Source organism: Callithrix jacchus, chromosome 8 (assembly GCF_049354715.1).
Source record: "Callithrix jacchus isolate 240 chromosome 8, calJac240_pri, whole genome shotgun sequence".
NCBI classification, from domain to species: domain Eukaryota; kingdom Metazoa; phylum Chordata; class Mammalia; order Primates; family Cebidae; genus Callithrix; species Callithrix jacchus.
Genome location: NC_133509.1, coordinates 37726134 through 37742017, shown reverse-complemented (window position 1 = coordinate 37742017; position 15884 = coordinate 37726134). Strand labels below are relative to the sequence as shown.

The window sequence follows — 15884 nt, the reverse complement described above, 5'->3', positions numbered from 1 at the left end:
TTTTGTGATCCAATCACCTCCTGCTAGGCCCCACCTCTAACACTGGAGATTACATTTCAGTATGAGACTTGGGTGGGGACACATCCAAACTGTATCTCAGGTATTGAGTAATTCTTGTTTATCACTTTGTTAAGTGCTCTAGACACTTAAAATGTATAAGGTCTCAGCCCTTCAATAACCGTTGGAATTTTGAGATTATTTCACATGCACAAATGAAATGATAGTATATGACATTACAAAGTTAAGTATGAAAATGAATAGTGTTAGATTATAATAAACATTTTCACTGTATCTGAGTAAGGAAGATAATTTTCTAGGAAGAGATGAATGCATTTCTTTTATTAAAGTTGTTTGTAATGGTAACAAATGTCTTTCAAAGAGAATGAAATAATGGTAAAATAACATGTTTCATTTATGTAGTATAAAAATGACCCAACTTGGTTTGAAAACTTCCCAATTTGCACTGTACTTTGAATCTCTGTTTGGATTTGGAGAACCATTTGGCACCTCAGAAAGCCAAGTGCCAGTCACCTTCAGGTAGATCTGAACCTAAACTGATAGAAGAAAATGCTGAGCTAATTGAAAAGTACTTTCGGAGTATACTGGGATTGAGTGATTTAAATATGACAAGCCGTTAATTTTTTTTGTTTCTTTAATTCAAATGTGAATTTTATATATACTTAAAATCAATATTTGAGACATTTTGACATTAGAATAGTTCTGAATTTATGTTTTATCAACAAATAGTTATTATTAAATTCCTAAAACCATTCAGAAACGATATGCTGTTGCCTGTGCAAATGATACCTGTGTATTTTGAAATGTACTTTTTTTAAAAATAAGAATTTCTTTGATCCCTATTCCTTCTCCTCAGTCTGCTGTGCTCCTCCTTGCTTCCAGATACCTGTGGAATTTCTTCCATGGTTCCTTTGTTTTCTAGCTCATTGCTTGATCTGATCATTTTATTTGCCAGAGCTTAAATTGAAAGTGCTGAAAAAAAAATCTGATTTTTCACTGATTTTTTTCTTTTCATCCAATATACTTTTCTTAAAGGATTGAAAAAGAAGTCCAGAAAAATATCTTCCCCTGAGTCAAGAGGACACCTTTTACTTCTAGCCTAAGTTCCAGAGTAAGACATTTCAGTGATTCATCTGTGACACTGATTCAACTCCATGGCCTATGGGGGGGAATGCGGTACCTCCTAAGGTTCATAGTCTTTAGTGCACGAATGGGACTCCCTTGGATTTGTACTAATTTAACTTACATCAGCTTTTGAAAAAAGCTGCATGTAACCTTTCCTATACCACAGCAATTTGTGCCTATCAAAACTTTTAGAGTTCCTTAATACTCTGCTTCTTGAAGTGTAGTCCACAGACAGACCAGCATCATTGGCCTTACCTGGAGCTTGTTAGAAATGCAGACTCTTAGCCCTCACCACAAAATTACAGGTGTGTCACTGCATTTTTATAAAACCCAAAGTGATTCGTGTACATATTTGAGTTTCAGAAATTCTGAACTGATTCTTTGTTCTTAGTTTGGTAATAGTGCCTGGAGGATTTTGGTAAAAGCAAAGAGGTAGTGGGAGTGTGGGGAAAGTATTTAATTATTGAGCACAGTGTTAAGCACTTTACATGTATTATTTAATCTTCACAACAACTCTGTATGGTAGGTATTCCTATGCAAATTTACATATGGGAAATGAAGGATTGGAGGAATTAAGAGAAAAGTCGCTTAGTTAATAAAACATGTAGTCATTTTTCAGATTCAGGACTCTGAACTCTCACTTTTTCCAAAATACTCTATCTCCTGGGAAAATTGTGCTCAAGTATTATTTAACTGGATTGTTGTTTCATTGTGGTAAATATGAGTAGACTTTTTGGGAAAAATGTCTTCAAGAAGTTCTTGAAGCTTTCCTGAAACCAGGTTTGTGAGGAAGATCTTTCTTCTTAACCTGTCTGTATTAAGTTTAAGGCTTGAGGTGATTGTCCTGTCACATAAGTAGTGCTTTTCAGTATGGTATGTCTGCCTTACCTTCCTGCCTTCTTGCCTTCCTGCCTTCCTGCCTTCCTAGTGTCAGCTTTTCTTTAGTTCTGGAATCAGAAATTTTCCTAGCAACCCAGGGGATGCTGTGGACCATGGCTCTGGCTAGGCCGATGCAAGTGCCTTTTTAGCCTTTCTGGGTTTCACTTTCCTTATTGAGAGTATAGGCAACTCATTTTACAGTACTGGAAATGACAATTGTGGGAAGAGAGTATCTAAAACAAGCTTGATATCTTTCGGATTTATAAAAAGAAACATTAACCATTATATTAGCTCTAAAAAAGGTCTCTAAAAAAGGGCTCAGGCCACAGACCCCTAGGTTTTGCCTCTTCCAGCCCTTCAAATTCCTTGTCTCATTGATAGCATCCCTGGTGACCCTCAGAGGGAGAAATCCAGAGCACAGTCGTCTATTCTTCCGACAAGCCTCCTGATTTTCTTTCTCCAAACCCTCTGACATCTCTGGTTTCTTCCTCCTGAAAACTGACACACTTGCCTAAAGGACTGGATGAACTTTGTTCTCTAATCCTTATGTGAGATGGAGTGAATCAGGAAGAGGAATATAGATGAGGAATGTACTAGGGAAGAGGTTTATGAAGGCAGTGGAATGAAATGGTGGAAGAGGTTCAGGAGCTGCAGCCAGAGCCATTCATTCATTCATTAATTCAGGTAAAAACGGAAAGGATCTGGTCTGCTTTGTTTCACAGGAGCTTTGTACATTTACGATGATTCCTAGCTGGTCTTCCTAGTGATACTCTGGTGGATCATAAACTATTAAACACTATTAAACGAAATCACATTGTTATTTGACCTGGAGTCTGATACTTAGAATTGTTCCTGTAAGAAGTGGCTCAGTTGCAAATCAGTTCAGTGACTTCGAGCATCTGGCCTAGTGAGTTTTGATTGGAGACTCACTGTGCATCTTCTCACTGTGAAGCTCTTGCTCTGTTCAGCACCCACATGGGCTTTTTGTTGAATCTCTGTGTTGCTCCTACAGAAGACAAATGCCTATTTTTGTGTATGTAATTAGGGGACTCCATTGTCAGTCCCCAAAGCAAATTTATGATAGTCTTTATTTAACTCAGACTATCTCAAGTATAACCTCAGATTTGGTGAAAATTCATCAGACTCATTGTGTATGATGTAATCACAAAAATTAAAGATTGGCACTTTATTCATAAATTATTAAATTATTATTGATGTGTTTTAGTGATAGAAGTTGCTTTAAAACTTTTCTTGGCTGGGCACGGTGGCTCACGCCTATAATCCCAGCCCTTTGGGAGGCCGAGGCAGCTGGATCACGAGGTGAAGAGATCGAGACCATCCTGGTCAAAGAGGAGAAACCCCATCTCTACTAAAAAAAAAAAAAAAAAATACAAAAATTAGCTGGGCATGGTGGTGCATGCCTGTAGTCCCAGCTACTTGGGAGGCTGAGGCAGGAGAATTGCTTGAACCCAGAAGGCAGAGGTTGCGGTGAGCGAGACTGTGCCATTGCATTCCAGTCTGGGTAACAACAGCGAAACTCCGTCTCAAAAAAAAAAAAAACAAAATCTTTTCTTTCCCCTTCCCTCTCCTACCTGCCTCATGTACATAATTTTTCTTCTGTATTTTCTAGTCTTCTATTCTCTCTCTTAACACGTCTACTAACAAACAAAAAGCACAAAGCCAAGTGTTGTGCATTTATCTGAATATAGATTTACCCTCCAACCCTGGTTGTGAAGGGGCTGGAGACAAGCAAAGACTAGGACTGTTGCAGGAGAACATCTTCATGAGTGGATCAGGGTGCCAATTGCTCCAGTACCCTCTGGGCATGGCAGAGGATGCTCACAACTGCATGCACTTTCCATCTCATCCTTAGGGGTTCAGGAGAAAATTGCATAGCTACCCCTAAGGTGGTGTTATTTATGTTGATCTCTAGTATAAGAAGTAGAGTTCTTTGGAGGATTAGACTGTGTGTAGTGTGCTATTATAACTCTCTGGCCCTTTGGGAAATTCTTTATAGGTGCCTTTCCTTGTTAACTGGACTTTCCCACTGTGTCTTTCTTATTGTAAACACTGAGGTCTTGAAATTTGGCCTAGTTCCCAGACTACACAGCAGCATGAACATGGTCTAATTTTTAGACCTAATAAACAAAGCAGTCCATCTGCACTAAGTTGTCCAAAGAATCTGTAGTTCAGGAAATAGGCTTGAACAAGCAAGCCCCCATCTCACCTCAAAGAAATGCCCAGTTTGATTATACAAGATCCCTAAAGCTCAGGCTGAGATGAATTCATGGGCTAAAGCTGAGTGCTGACTCCCTAGATCCCCAGTAGATCTAAAAGGAGGAGGCATGCACAAGCTCTGGCCCAGCAGAGAAAGGAGGCAAACAGATCATTAGGGATGCCCCAGGAAAGTCCCGCTGAAATACAATCTTTGCTTTCTTTAATTTTCTATTTTGTATGCCTTCCTCTTATCTCTCTGGAGAAAGCATATACTAGGTCTTTTTCTCTTTTGATCTGTATTTTCAGTCATTTTTTAGATGTCACAAAAAGAAAGCAAACATTTTATCGCAACTACTTAAAACGTTATATGTGTCTAAACACCCTGGAGAGAAAAAAATTTTGTGTGATTAAATTAATCTCAGAGGAAAATTTAATTTGCTCCCCTGGTAATTACCCAAAATTAGTTCTTTGTAGATAAATTACTACTCATAGGCCATTTACTAGCTCTAGAACAGTGTTTCAGACACTGGAAGACTAAATTAAAGCTGATGGGTAGAAAAGAGAACAAAGTTTGTGACACTGTCAGGCAGATTTGCTTTACGGGGAGATGGAGGCCTGAAAGCTTTCCTGGCCACTATCCTAAGGTCTAGATGGAAAATGAGCTCCCTAAACAAGCCCAGCAATGCTCTCCCTAGATTGAAAGGACTGGAAGTGACTGCTCCAGCTGATTGAATTAATGTGAGCCCTTCACTGTGCTTTAGTTTAGAGAGGTTCTGTTCTTCACCAGAGTGAAGGATGTTGGCTGAGCGCCAGTGAGTCCATTAGCCAAAAGGCAGTCTAGAGATTCCTAGTTTCTGACTTGTTTCTCATGAAACACAGTTTGGGAGAACACAGGATTGTATGAGACTTGCTTTTATAGACAACCCTCACAACTGTTTTAAACCTCAGTTTCCTCATCTGTAAAATGGTGCTGAAATAGTCACAGCTCACTGGATTTTTAAAGGATTGCCTGAGATGATGTACTTACAGTGCTCAGCATAGCACTTGGAAATGGAAGGAGGCAGTACCATTACCTGGTGTCACTGTATGACCCAGCCATGACATAGAAAGTCATATGTTCTCCATTCGGTGCCCAAGTCTTGGTGACACATGGATCATACTCATTTCCTTTGTCCATAACAGTGTTTAGTCCACAGTTTTCAAAGTTTTTGATCATGTTCCTCACTTATAAAGGAAAATTATATCTGACTAAATGTAGTGGCTCATACTTTTAATCGTAGTGCTTTGGGAAGCTGATGTGGGAGGGTCACTTGAGGCCATGAGTTCAAGGTCAGCCTGGGTAACATGGTGAGATCCTGGCTCTATAAAAAATTTATAAAAAGAAATTAAATCTATATATATACATGTAAACAATCTATAGATGATTGTCTTTACTACAGATATTTATATATATACATGTGTATACACTTATATGCATGTGTATACATATTTTTTACTATAGATAGTATATGTATTAAATTATCTTTGCTATAGGTATATAGGCACCTATACATATACATATATTGTCTATAGTAATTAAACATTAGTAAAGTTAATATTTTTAGTTAAAATGTACATGAAGTTCTTTTTTTTTTTCTGAGAATAATAAGGACTAAAATCCTTAGTATATGTATTCTGAGGATTCTTTTGGGTACCCAGGAAATGAGCACCCCCTAGGGGACACATATTCCCACTGGTCTCACCAGGTAGGATAATCTTGATCTTGCATTAACCTGGAAAATCAAGCAAGAGGCTTCCTGAGGGAGTGTTGGCAGGCAAAGTGCTCTTGCTCTATTTTTCATTGTTTTTGTCATAGCATTTGATGATTACTTCCTTAAATTGTATTATCAGTTTACAATTTTATTGTCTGCTTGTTCCTGCCTCTCTCTCTACAACTAACATACAAACTTACTCATGAGGGGAGGGACTTTGCTTATTCATGTCTGTAGCCCTGATTCAGTAACATTATTGCCTGATGAACAGATAGACTTCAACAAAAATTAGTTGAATGAATGAATGTTGGGGTATATGTGCCCTCTGTTCTTTCCTTCCTCATACTCATTTTCTGCTCAAGTCTGGGAGTCCAGGCTCAGGAGAATATTAAGATGGTGGTGGTGGTTGTGGTGGTGGTCATGAGTGTAATCAGTATTGATTGATGCTTTCTGCAAAGCCTGTTGTGTGGTTGAGGCTTTCTCAGCATCGTTCATAGAGGAATGTTGTCATCTTTCCATTGCCCCCATCCTGGAACCCTGTGGACTCTGCACCAGGCAACAGTCAGCTGATACTGAGGAGCTACCAGAGGTTCTGCCTGGTATCATTGAGGTACCAGATGTCTAATCTTCAGGTCCCATACATGCATTCTTTCGATATCTTTGCATTAATGTGGGTGTTTTACGTATTTTCTGAGTGATATAAATGCCTTTTGGCCACTTCCCGTTTTATGAAAGTAGTTTGTGGACACAATCTCTTTTTGTTTTTTATTTTATGGTTTAGAGATAATCCCCCTCCCTTGTTAGTTAGGATTTTTTCTCTCTCTGGAATCTGGATCATACCATAAAAATACTGTATCTGCCTCCTCTGTTGGCAAGAAAAGCTAGGTGTTTCCCCCTCAAGCTCCGGAAAGTTTCTTTTTATAGTTGTCGTGATGTACAAATGTCTCATCAGATGTGGGATGATGATTTGGTAGTATTGAAACTGTGGTACTTATTGCAAAAGCTCCTGGGGCTTGTGGGATTCATAGACGTAGGCAATGTCCCTGGACAACCACTGATCTCATTTGGGTTTAAGCCTTCTGAAATGCATTTTTTTTTAAGGCAAACATAGAGATAGAAGTAAGCTATTATTTAAAAAGCAAACTGATCTTGCATGTGTTTGGTTGGTTGAGAGTAAAAGAAAAACCAGCTCAAACTGACTTAGTTTGAGTTGAATGAACAGATCATATAACTGAGAAGTCCAGAGACAGGACTAGCCTCAGGAAAGGCTTGATCTAGTTTCTTTCTCTGCATTTCTTGGCCCTGCATCTTTAGTACTTTGTTCTTGGCAGCCTCTCCACTTGTGGCCCTAAGATGCTGTTAGTAATCTCTAGGGTTACTTGTTTGCAGACTGGAATGCAATAGAAAAGAGAAAGCCTACATTATCGGAAAATTTCAGAATTGATATAGTTCTTGTGCCAGTGTCTGAATTAAAAAATGTAGTTAAGAGGGTGGGCAATGTACTTGGCTTAAGCTAATCTGACCCTGGAATTATGGATGGGAGATGAATCTATCAGTTCATGAGACTAAGGAATTTGGCACATTGTTAGCTGATGGGAGAGGAAATAGTCAAATGAATGTTACATATGCCATTAACAGGACTGAATTTAAAGTGCTGAGGTTGATTTTTGATATATTTGGTAGTTTATGTGTCTCATACTCTGAAAATAATAGATTAGCTTTCATTACTGGTTGCAGTAGCTGTTAGTGATATCCATTAATGTTTCTAGCTTTCTGTCTTTTGGACACATGGTGACTCTTCTGGCCAATACGTTGTGAGCATTTGGGTTGAAGCATTACATATGAGGGTGAGACTCTTCAGAGCTTCTTTTTCCTCTGGTAATATACCTCAAAGCATTGGAGGTGGTGGATGGTCCATTATGAGTATATGATGAGCAGACTCATGTTGGGCGAATAGCATGAGCAAGAAATAAACTCTTGTTGGGTTAAGCTGTGAAGATTTTAGAGTTATTACCATGGCATAGCAAGTTATCCTTACTAGTACATTGCATTTATTGATACAGTTGAATTATTTGGGGGTCTCTCACAAAAATCCTATATTTGTATAATTCTTTCAATTCAGCAAAATTTACATCTATGCTCTCATTTCCATGATAGTCCTATAAATATATGAGAAATGTTACTATTTCCATTTTGTGGTGGAAAAATTGAGGCAATCTCCCAAATGCTCTGTTTGCTAATTTAGCAGAGTTTGCTATTTTCTATTTGCTTTACTTAAGCAGTAGACTTACACTGTATGCATAATGAGGAACTCTAGAAAAAAATAATACTTCCCACTTTATTCATATTTTATTTGGTAGCCCATCTCTAAAAAAATTATCATTTTTACTTCATTTTCTTTACTTTATTCCCCACCTTCACCACCTCCCCGTCCCCACCAAGTAGTAAGTGCTGGAAATATAAAGGACTTTGGCCACTGTGCTTCTGTTGAAAGCTAAAGTAAGGGAGTGGTTATGTGTACTATTTGTCTGCATTGAGCTTTGTTTGGGGCCAAGAGAATCATTCTTGAGGGGAACTGAAAGAGAATCAAAGGAAGCCATAAGCATACATCAGGCAGTAGAACCAGGGCTAGAGAGAAAATAGTAAATATACTGAATTTCTTTTGATAAGAAAGTGGCAGCAGGCTTGAAATGCAGACTGGAGGAGAGAGCAAGGGCAGATTACTCTGAAAGCAGAAGAGATACCTGCTTTGCAAGGAATTGGGGCAGCACAGTGGTAAAGAGGGTGGGTTCTGTAGTCTATTACTGGATCCAAATTCCGGTTCTACCACCACTTACAAACTGTGTCACCTTGATGTAAGTTACTTTATCTCTCTGAACCTTGGATTTCCTTTCTACAGAATGGAAATAATAGTACCTATTTCTTAAGGATGTTGTGAAGATTAAGATGAGCTATAAAATGTAAAACTCTTAGAACAGTACACACAGTAAACACTTGATAAAAATGTCAGTTATTATTACTATTCATGATCATTCCTTCTGCCACCATCCTGATCCAAATTGTCCATCATCTCTCACTTGGATTAATTCAAAGACCTTCTTATTGCTCTTTTCTTATCTATTCTTGTGTCGCCTCCCAATTTGTTCTCCACATAGCTAGGGTAATCTTTTAAAATAAAAATCTCACTAAGTTATTTATTTACTTAAGACGTTTCAGTAATTCCCCCTTCACTTATGATTTTAGTCTTTATTAGTCTTTATAATAGTCTCTTTTAGTCTTTATAATAAGGACTAAAATCCTTAGTATGTATTCTGAGGGACTGCTCTATCCAGCCCGTTTGTGCTGACCTCTGTAGTCCAGCCTCACAGGCCCTCTTCTAGATCCCCAAGTGTGCCACTCTTTGCCAACCTCAGGACCTTTGCATTAAAATATTTTAGAGAAGCAATGCTTGTCCTCAAAACACCTGATGTTGCCTTCCAGGTGGAGGTTTCTCTACTGATGTGACACTTCTCTCCCGACGCCATTACTCTGCCACATGTGAAATGGAGTAATTTACCTGATGGATCAATCTTGGAGGAATAATGGGCCTCAGCTCATCTTTGCCCTTCTCCTTCTTGGAAGTGCATTTTCCACAGGGGACAGGTGGTTACTCATGGTAATTTACGGGAAGCTTTTTCTCACTATGTGGGATCCTGCCCTGGTCTGGCATCACCTGTGACTGTGAGCCCAAGTCTACTTCATCATGGAATCCATTAACCATTCCTCCTCACTAACAGGCTAATGCCATGTTTGGCTTTAGTTTGGCTTTTATCAGCACCAAAGGGGCTCCATGGATTTTCCTCCTTTTCTTCTGAGGATTGGGATATTTCTAGTCATCCGTGGTGGGGAAGTACTTCTGGGAGGATAGTGGTGAAGATCTTTCTCTGCCTTATGGAATGAATTGTACTCAGATTGGACTATAAGCCCATAGCCTATGAAATGACTAAATATTAATGTGCCTGATTTAAGGTCTAACCCATACAGTACTTACATGCTTGAACAGGGCAGTGGAGATGGAAGGGTGTTTTGCTTTTGGTTGAAAAACAAAGAAAAACAACTGGACCGCAATTCTCCAGGAGGGGGAGCCCTTGTTCTTTGTTCCCATTCAAAACTGTGAGGGTTTGCATCATCTGTGACTCAGTTCAACAGAAGGAGTAGAACAAACACAATCATTGCTATATGTCGCTAAGAAAATAGGAGAAAATTGTCATAGTTTCTGTTTCGCATTATTACTTTATCCCGCAGAATTGGCTCTTTACTTATATGGAACTCAGTTTTGTAGGAGAGTTTCTTTATAATTCCTGCTGTGATTTTGATGGTTATAGACATCGTATATATCCTTTTGGCAAGATGCTAGGCTAACCTGTACTTTAGTTTTAAGTTCGAAGGAAAATATAAGACAGAATGAGGAATACGAGCTCCTTTAGTTAACTGTATTTTCTCCTTAGCTTTAATCTTCCCCATTCTTTTCTCAAAGTCCTTTCTTAGGAAAACATGTGGTTGACAGTACCCACACCCTATTTTGCAGTGTGTTAATTTCTTGAGTAGTTACCATACTGCAATACTGTCATTATTAGCCTTCAGAACAGTTTTCAGTATATCGTGCATCAGGCCAACTAAGCTGGAAATTCTCCTCTTGACATCTCTTCTTACTTTCCCACAACTTGTAGCACAAAACTGGACACCTTTATTCCTGACAAATGTTTTATCAGTATGTTTTTGTGCTGCTAATAAAGACATACCTGAGACTCAGTAATTTATAAAGAAAATAGGTTTAATTGATTCACACTTCAGCCTGACCAGGGAGGCCTAAGGAAGCTTACAGTCATGATGGGATGGAAGAGGAAGCAAACATGTCTTTCTTCACGTGGAGGCAGCAAGAAGTGCTGAGCAAAAGGCAGAAAAGCCCGTTATAAAACCATCAGATCTCATGAGAACTCACTCACTATCACGAGAATAGCAGCATCAGGGTAATGACCCTAATGATTCAGTTACCTCCCATCAGGTCTCTCCTATAACATGTGTGGATTATGGAAACTACAATTCAAGATGAGATTTGGTAGGGACACAGCCAAACCATATCAAATGTTAAAAATGGTCGTTTAACAAATGACTGGATTTAAAAAAACAATTAGGAGTGATGACTAGGAGCCAGCGTAGGTTCACCTAAAATAAGTTCACCCAAACTAATCTTATTTAAAAAATGTTATTCTGGGCATGTTGATTCTGAATTTCAGTAATATCTGTCACCCCAAATTTCTCATGTTATTTTTGTGAATAAGATAGAATTAAGCCTCAGAGAATATAGTTAGATGGCTTTACAAATGGTTAAAGAAAACATATTTAATATGTTTTATATAATACCTGAAGAAAGTGTTAATCTGTAGAGTGATCTCTAGTAGTTTGTCATAGCTTGTTTTAATTAAAAAATTGTTTTGGTGAATTTAGCTGTGTAATTTTTTTTTTTTTACATATTTTTGTCTACCACTTTGGAAGAATATAGGCATGTGTTTGAAATATTCTCGTGACACAAAACTGGGAGAAATATTTAATGCTTTAGATAGTACATTTGAGATTAATTTTTTTTTCATTAGGCTGCTGTAATAGGAACTATGAAAGATCTTATCAATGTTTTAAAAACCAACTGTAAATGTATAGGAAGGGAAACCTGATTTAATAGTGATTTATGTAGAAATGATCTAGGAATTTTTGTTGATCAAAACCTACTATGAAGACATAGTGAGACACATTTGCCAAAATGCCAGTGAAATCTCTGGACATTACAATATAGAAATCTCTGTCAATACAATATAGAACACAAACATCAAAGTCCTTAGTATACATACACTTGCTGAGCCAGATTTGCCGTTGTGTTTGATTCTGAGCATCATGTTTTAAGAGAGATGCAGAGAGGTTGGGATGGATCCAGTAGAGCCTGACAAGAAATGTCCATAAAATAAGTCACGGAGAATGGTTGAGAGGTTTGGGAATGTCTGAGTCAGAATAAATATTTGGGGGAGTCCTACAAGTGGTTCTCAAGTATTTGAAGGTTATTAACATAGAAAGGCCTTAGGCTTGGTCTGGGTAACCCCAGGGATGGAATTTGGTATGTGGCAAGAAGATACTTCTTAAAAGAAGACATACATGTGGCCAAAAAATATATGAAAAAAATGCTCAACATCACTAATCATTAAAGAAATGCAAATTAAAACCACAGTGCAATACCATCTCACACCAGTCAGAATGGCCATTATTAAAACGTTAAAAAAATAACAAATGTTGGTGACGTTGCAGAGAAAAAGGAATGCTTATACACTGTCGGTAGGGTTGTAAATAAGTTCAGCCATTATGGAAAACTGTGGCATTTCCTCAAAGAACCTAAAATAGAACTACTATTTGACCCAGCAATCCCATTACTGGGTATATATCCAATGGAAAATAAATCGTTCTACCATTAAGACACATGCACTTGTATGTTCATTACAGCACTATTCACAATAGCAAAGGCATGGAGTCAATCTAGATGCCCGTCAGTGGTGGACTGGATAAAGAAAATGTGATATATATACACCATGGAATATTACACAGTCATAAAAAAGAATGAAACATGTTCTTTGCAGCAGCATGGGTGAAGCTGGAGGTCATTATCTGAAGTGAATTAACACAGGATCACAAAACCAAAGACTGCGACTTCTCATAAGCGGGGCTAAACAACGGGTACTCGTGGACATAAAGATGGCAGCAATAGACACTGGGGACTACTAGAATGAGGAGAGTGGAAGAGTGGGGGTGAGGGTTAAAAAATTACCTATCAGGTACTATGCTTGTTACCAGAGAGAGTCGATGTCCCACTTCTTGTCTAACTTGGAAGAAAGATTTCAACCAAGAAATAGTACAAAGATAGCAAAAAATTTTATTGAATAAAATATAGCGTAAAGAGCTTATTGTAGGAAAAATATTTATACCCCAAAGGAGGAGTGGGATGATCCTGTCGGAAAACAGTTCCAAAGGTTCTGCACAGGGAGCTTTATCATGTTGGACTTTTCTGCAAATTACTGCCCATGTCTAAAGTCTCCATCTTTCTCCTTTGCCTAGTTTTTCCTGCTACTGCCTTTACTCCTCATCTAGGCTTGTGGGACCCTCCTTTACTGTGGGTTAATGTGCATGTGTGGGCTGGTGATCAATACAAATCCTGTCTGATGGCGGCCCTGTTCATTGCTGCCACCCCAGGAAGGTTGTGAGAGGTCAAATTTAAACCTATTGGGCCTGCATATATCTCTTTGGAATTTCCTTGTCTATCTGTTCTAATCTGTACTTGTGGTGCCAGGTTTCTCTTGGGAATGTCCCCTTTGGCCAGTGGTCTTTTTCCTTTTTTTTTAGGAGTCTCGCTCTTCACCCAGGCTGGAGTGCAGTGGTGCAATCCTGGCTCACTGTGACCACCTGGGTTCAAACGATTCTCCTGCCTCAGCCTCCCAAGTAGCTAGGATTATAGGCATGCACCAACACACCTGGCTAATTTTTGTATTTTTAGTAGAGAGGGGTTTTACCATATTGGCCAGGCTGGTCTCAAACTCCTGACCTCAGGTGATCCACCTGCCTCGGTCTCCCAAAATGCTGGAATTATAGGCATGAGCGACCATGCCTGGCCCCTTTTGTCCTTCTTATTAGCATGTAGCTAACAACATTCTGACATTTTAACTGTAGAGTGAGTGATTATTGGGGTGTCTTAAGAGGTGTTCCGGGATATTTCTTTCTGTGTAGCTACCTCCTCTCTTTCCTAGCTACATATGACTAAGTACCCACCTACACAAGTGTTAGAGATAGCTTTAATATGGAAATTTTGGGTGGTCACTCAGGTGTGAGCTTCCCAGAGGTTTCCTTTCCCAGGAGCTCCCTGCCTGTTCATGTCTAGCTCTTCACTCACTCTAATATGCTCTTTACCTGGTAACAGGATCATTCATACACAAACCTCAGTGACACGTGGTTCTCTCACGTGGCAATCCTGCATACATGCCCCTGAATCTAAAATAAAAGTAGAAATAGTTATTAAAATTTAAAAAAAAAGAAGTTATAGGGAGGCAGATTTGGGTTTCTCATAATAAGGACCATTCCAGCAGTTCCCATTCTGAAATGGGGACAGGCTGCCTTGTGAGGCTGTCAGTTTCCCATCATGGGAGACCTTCCAAGACAGACCTCAGAGCTCCTTGACAGAGGTATCTAAATGAGTCATGCTTTGGGAAGGTGGACCAGATGATTTTTGAAGTTCCCTCCTGCCCTGTGGGCCCCAACATGAACTCAGTACTTACTGTATACTGTAGGTACTCAGGCAATGACTGCCAAATAGTTGGATGCCTGAGTCAAAATTCTCAGGGGTAGACTTTTGATAAATTTTTTAGTAAAGGTGATTTTATGACATGGACCCATAGTTTCATCTATTATCAGGAGCATGTCATCTTGGGAAAAATGAAGGCCTTGAGCCACACAGAGTTGAAATTTCCTAGATAACCAGCTTATCTTTCTTACTTTGGCTCAGGCTTGTTGGTTTTAGAGCTGTTTGTGATAATGAGCAATGCCTTGCCCCAAACTAACAAGATGCTATTTCTTTTTCAGGATAATCGTATCCATACGTCGAAGTACAGTATTCTCACCTTCTTGCCAATTAATTTATTTGAACAGTTCCAAAGAGTGGCAAATGCCTATTTTCTTTGCCTTCTGATTTTACAGGTAATATTTAGGTTGTATTTCTTTATTATCTGTTTGTTGAAAGTATTCATATAATTTTGAAAAGTAGTTTACTTAATTTACTTAGCTAAATGTTCCTGATTAGGTAAAATCATCCTTTATCAGATTTTTAGTCTTGTTGTTACTGTTTTTCTTCACAAACGTGGGAGAGGTAGGAATGGGTAAAAAGTAGTACATTTATCATTTTAAACACTAAGGTCATTTTAAAACACAGCCTTGCACTTTATTTGAACCAAACCAGAGCCTAATAATTACTGCTCATAGCCGCCCTCCTTTCTTTATCTCCCTCTCACATCTACAGTGTGGGGATTGCTGGAGTTGAGGCAAAGAGTTTTTGCTGACTAAGACTGAGTAGGTTGCAGAGCTTAATTTGGCAAATTGCATTTTCATTTATAAACAGTGACACATTTTTAACATATATAAATTAAGTGATGATGCTATGTGTTATTTCACTGTAGGGTGACTACTTTTACAGTTTTGAATGGTTAATTGGTAATTAATAACTTTTGCTTTTTCTCCCATCTGACTAAAATCTGGCCTTAAATGAAACTTTAGCTTTTATGGATACTTTGGGAAGGATAAAGATATAAATCATACATACTGTACACATACATACTGTATACACACATAAATAGTTCATGTTAGCCAGTTATTTACCTAGTGTTTACGTTAGAGTACTTTAACCAGATCAAACTGGTAGGTCGAGAATGTGCTAAGGTGTAAGAAGATGGATTAGATTAATAGATTTGGGTACTGTTTTTTTCTTTAATTGAATATCTGTTTATATTAAGAATCTTTATGTTTTAAGTGGCAGAAATCTAAATTAGTTTAAGCAAAAGACATTCATGGGTATCTCAAGTATTACTGGATCCATGAGCAATAACAATTTCATCAGGATTGGCTTCTCTTTCTCTGTTTTTTTTTAAACACATTGGCCTCTCTGGTAGGCCCTCTTTACTTGGTGGCCCTGACAACATCATAGTTCCAACTCAACTGACAGAGAAAGAGAGAGAGAGAGAGAGAGGGAGGGAGGGAGGGAGGGAGAGAGAGAGAGAGAGAGAGAGAGAGAGAGAGAGAGAGAGAGAGAGAGAGAGAGGGAGGGAGGGAGAGAAA

General features: G+C 38.6%; 1 protein-coding gene across 3 annotated transcripts in view; it reads left to right on the top strand.

Moving 5' to 3' along the window:
• The window catches only part of ATP8B4 (ATPase phospholipid transporting 8B4 (putative)), a 272389-nt gene that overhangs the window by 60970 nt on the left and 195535 nt on the right, over window positions 1–15884 (top strand). For all 3 annotated transcript variants that reach the window (XM_078334229.1, XM_054239635.2, XM_017976839.4), the window contains exon 4: window positions 14640–14753. In XM_078334229.1, the coding sequence (XP_078190355.1) occupies window positions 14640–14753 (114 nt within the window). The remainder of the gene's footprint in view (window positions 1–14639; window positions 14754–15884) is intronic.